The following is a 4,714-nucleotide window of genomic DNA, read 5'->3' on the forward strand; positions in this document are numbered from 1 at the left end:
AAATATAAAACAAAACACTCACAACACAAATACAAGCATAGAGTTAAGATTTATAAGCCCCATTCCGAGCAGTTTTATAATAAAAGGGGCGAGCCCACATTAACAACCAGCGGGATGACCATATTCGTTATGTGTGTATAATTTAAATTTTTTATTATATTTATTTAAGTAAACAAAACATTAAAGCAAACAATATGTCAAATTATTATAGTATTTTAACTTTACACTCACACTAATAGAATTATTGATATAATCAAGTGATAAAAGAAATATTGTTATTGCCAATATTGTCTAATTTATTTGATAGATTTGAGACCCTGTGGTGGATTGGATTTGGATCCCATTAATATGAGTATTTATTGATTATTGATTTACTGTAATAATAGTTATTGATTATGTTTATATATTTGATTTTGATAATTAATATATATTGATTATTGATAATTGGAATTGATGACATATTTATAATTAATTAACTAAAAAAGCAATGTGGTTATGTTAAAAGAAAAAAAAATTGAAGGGCGTCTAATTGAAACACATATGGCGAAGCCAATGAATAATTATTATAGGACGCTAAATCCTAATAAATAATGTAGGTATCAAATTATTACGAAAAAATAATGATAATTTAAGGAAAATATATAAAATACAAAAATAAAGCATGTTACGAAAATTTCAATCTACATAGGAAAAAAAGACTGAAACTCACGTAACAAGATACCTATTTCTCTCCATCTGTCCCATAAAACTTCACAAAATTCTTTCTCACCTCTTCATTTGGTTTCTCTTCTCATACTTAAGTTGTTTCTTGCTCCCCCCGACGTTGGAAAGAGGCCGAGGCCGGGGAAGAGAGAAGGGTGAAGACAAGAATTTTTAACTGCAACTGATTGTTCATATCTTGGCTGCTTAGATTAGATCTGTTCGCTTTTCCCTTTTCTGAAGGGAGAAGACTTCACCGGTTAGTTTTTGCGTGGAAAACTGACGGGAACTCCTTTTGTTTTTTTTTTTTTTTGGCATTTACTTGGAGTATTGGATTTTTTTGGTTTTCTTGTGAATTCTCTTGTTCTTGTTAACGTTTGAAGTTGGTGTTGTTTGCAGAGGCATGAAGCGTTTGCGAGATGATGTGTATGTGAACCCTCAATTTAAGAGGCCATTTGGCCCTTCTTCTCGTGTGGAATCGTGAGCTCCTTTTTTTTTTTTTTAATTTTTTTTTAACTTAGTTTATATGCATCAAGAATTGCTCTAATCTTTAGTGATTTGCTTTATTCGGTATCTCTGATATCCTGTGATTTTTTTTAGAAGTACAGCGGCTTAGCATTTCTTGTCAAAGGACTGTGGTTTTAGTGATACAAGTATAACTTCATGAACTGGATTTTGTTTAGTTTTATTGATCAGAATTGTTTGGCACCGGTTCTTGTACTCTAGCAGGAGCCCGACTCTGGCTAGTGACAGTTTCAAGAATTGGAATTGGAAAAAAGGCGAATTAGGTTAAACTATTGTGCTGATTGGGGTTGCTTAGGTGGTCCTGGGTTAGACATGGGAATAAATTTTGGATCTTTCTGGGTCGTGGTGCTTTATTGTGTTTTGTTTATCATTGGTTGTTTAAGTTTCTCATTTTAGTGTGTGTCAGTCTGAGATTGTTGTGGGCATAGAGATGGAAAGAAATTTTGGATCTTTATTGTAGCAGTGCTTTGTTATGTTTTGTTTATCATCTATTGCTTTAGTCTTCTTCTCTCTGTGTGTTTTATATTCAGGCAAGTGACAGGGGTGGTGCGGGCGTGTTGGAGAGTGTCACTGGAATATTTTAGTTCTGTCAAGTGTGATTAAATGTGATCGTTAAGTTTGGTATTATAAAATTGTTATCTTCCAAAGAACGTGAATAAGAAAACCAAGAATGAACTAGAGCATTGTGCATGAATGCATGCTCTTGTCTTAGTAGTTGTAGTGAACTGGATTTTAATCGTATCTGTTTTCTTGGTAACTTTGAGTTGTTTTGTGGTTGATTTTGATCTTAACTTAAGTTTATGTTCTCATATTAAGGTATGGCCTGCCAAATCCTCCTGTAGGCGGCGGAGGTGCGGGAGGAGGTGGCAGTTTAAATGGTGGTGTTGGAGGTAGTGGCAGCGGTACAGGTGTTGCAGCTGGTGGTGCTAAAAAACTCACCACTAATGATGCATTGAGTTATTTGAAAGAAGTTAAGGACATGTTCCAGGATCAAAGGGAAAAATATGATAGGTTCCTTGATGTCATGAAAGATTTCAAGGCTCAAAGGTATGGATCTCTCTTGTAAGATCAGCTTATGTGCTTGACAAATGAACAGGATATCTCTTTGTAACTAATTACTAATCTGTTTGTGGCAGAATTGATACCGCTGGTGTCATAGCTAGGGTAAAAGAGTTGTTTAAAGGGCACCCGAATCTGATACTTGGGTTTAACACATTCCTGCCTAAGGGATATGAAATTACCCTCACTGATGAGGAAGAGGCTCCACCAAAAAGGACAGTTGAGTTTGAAGAGGCTATTAGTTTTGTCAACAAGATAAAGGTGGAATTTCTATCACTTGTATGATAAGATCAAGTTCTGATTTAGTTTATGAGAAAGTTCCATATATATAACATTATGTCCTTGGACTTTTCCACCTGCAGAAACGTTTTGAACATGATGATCATGTTTACAAATCTTTCCTGGACATTCTGAATATGTATAGGAAGGAGCACAAGGGTATAACGGAGGTCTACCAAGAGGTCTGAGTCTCTCCTGGATTCAATGCCTATCATTCAATTGACCATTCTTAGACATTAGATATGATGTATCTACGTGCAGGTTGCAGCACTTTTTGATGACCAGCCAGATCTTCTTGATGAGTTCACTAGATTTCTTCCAGATACTTCAGCCACGGTGTCAGGTCCTCATGCTTCTATTGGTCGTCATTCTTTTCATCGTTATGATGAGAAGAGCTCTGTGATGCCCATGATGCGGCAATCTCATATGGATAAGGTTCTTTTGCTACTGTATTCTTATATATAGTCATTTCCGGTTGTTCGCTTTCTAACTGAAAAATTGCATGTCCGACAATCTTTTAGCAACGGTTACGGAGGGACAGGACAATGGGCCCCAACGGAGAACGAGATCTTAGTGTTGAGCGCCATGATGTGGATGATGATAAAACAGTTGTGAAGTTGCACAAGGAACAGAAGAAGCACATTGAAAAGGAAAACAGGGATAAGAGAAATCGTGATCAGGATGACAGAGATCCTGACACTGAGAACAATGGGGAGTTCAGCATGCATAGGCTTTCCGACAAAAGGAAATCTGCTCGGAAAGTTGAAGACTTTGGCGGTAACTTGAATTTGGCCTCCTGTGATGATAAAGATGCATCGAAAAGTGAGTTAGTGATGCTCATGTATTTAGTGGTTATGTCGAAGCTTGCAGATTTCATGTGTATTTTTTTTATTTCTTATTACGGGTCAGATATACTATTTAGTAATCATCCGTATGATGGAATATTTAATTTCAATTCACTTAATGTCCCCAACCATCCACCCACCCAAAAGAAAAAAAAAAAAGGAGAAATTAGAAGTCGATGAAGGAGGAATAAGTAAGAGGAAGGCCTTCTACTGTATTTCCTCTGTTTGTAAACCATCTTTGACTCTTTCGTTATGTTTGACTTGGTATGAGGCTTCTAACGTTTAGTTATGTTTGATCTTGCTAGGTACGTATAGTCACGAGTTCTCTTTCTGTGAAAAAGTTAAAGAGAGGTTGCGCAGTGCAGATGATTATCAGGCATTCTTAAAATGCCTTCACATTTACAGTACAGAAATCATTACAAGAAAGGAATTACAGAGTTTGGTATGACCATTGTGCCATCAATTAGCACTATTTAACATTTTATTTACGTCTTTTTGGATATCAGAATGTGGATATTGCTAGCATTTTTTAGTTTGCTCATACTTCCAGAAACTATAATTTGTTTTGCCCCCTTTCTTTTCCATATGAAAGTCTTATTTGTACTGCTAGTTGCATTATCAATCTACTCTTTTCTTATTGAGTGACAGAATTGTTTACATCTCCAAGGTGGTCTTCAAGGAGTGAAGGCATTTTTCATCTCTATTCATGCCTTTTTGGAAGTTACATTTTATCATTTGTTTTCCTTCGAATAAGAACATTATGGGTCATATAGGATGAGTTCATTTTCTTATACGCATAAAATTTGGTGGGAACATGTTCTTATTTTCCAGTTCTTATGGAGGTGTTTTCAGGTTGGTGATTTACTTGGAAAATATCCGGATCTTATGGATGGCTTCAATGAATTTTTGGAGCGCTGCGAGCGAATTGGTACTAGATTTTTGCTTGGTGAACTAGTAGCATTTGATTAAATTGCATTCACTTCTAACTAATTGCCTACTTTGCAGATGGCTTTCTGGCTGGTGTGATGGGCAAAAGTATGTAACTTCCCACTATTGATTATTGCCTGGTGCATAATATATTTTTATTTATTTATTTTTGTGAGTGTGCTTCTGTTTTGTGCAATAACCTACTCCTGGTGCTCCCATCACTTATGTAAAATATGACAATTCTCTGCCATTCAGCTTTTTGGATTTCTCATTTGGCAAATCTGTTTTGTTAATAGCAGAAACATTATGGAATGAAGGGAATTCTTCGAAAGCTTTGAGAATAGAAGACAAGGAAAAAGAACAAAAGCGTGAAGTAGAAC

General features: G+C 35.9%; 1 protein-coding gene across 1 annotated transcript in view; it reads left to right on the plus strand.

Moving 5' to 3' along the window:
• LOC105167686 (paired amphipathic helix protein Sin3-like 2) overlaps nt 725–4,714 on the plus strand; it is an 11,431-nt gene continuing 7,441 nt past the window's right edge. Inside the window, exons 1-11 of the mRNA XM_011087488.2 lie at nt 725–958; nt 1,099–1,179; nt 2,041–2,271; nt 2,361–2,544; nt 2,646–2,744; nt 2,824–2,997; nt 3,084–3,384; nt 3,713–3,849; nt 4,260–4,335; nt 4,413–4,442; nt 4,634–4,714. The exon at nt 4,634–4,714 is cut by the window's right edge and continues 104 nt beyond it. Coding sequence (XP_011085790.1) covers nt 1,103–1,179; nt 2,041–2,271; nt 2,361–2,544; nt 2,646–2,744; nt 2,824–2,997; nt 3,084–3,384; nt 3,713–3,849; nt 4,260–4,335; nt 4,413–4,442; nt 4,634–4,714 — 1,390 coding nt within the window. The 5' untranslated portion in view covers nt 725–958; nt 1,099–1,102. The remainder of the gene's footprint in view (nt 959–1,098; nt 1,180–2,040; nt 2,272–2,360; nt 2,545–2,645; nt 2,745–2,823; nt 2,998–3,083; nt 3,385–3,712; nt 3,850–4,259; nt 4,336–4,412; nt 4,443–4,633) is intronic.

Source organism: Sesamum indicum, linkage group LG8 (genome assembly GCF_000512975.1).
Source record: "Sesamum indicum cultivar Zhongzhi No. 13 linkage group LG8, S_indicum_v1.0, whole genome shotgun sequence".
Classification (NCBI taxonomy): domain Eukaryota; kingdom Viridiplantae; phylum Streptophyta; class Magnoliopsida; order Lamiales; family Pedaliaceae; genus Sesamum; species Sesamum indicum.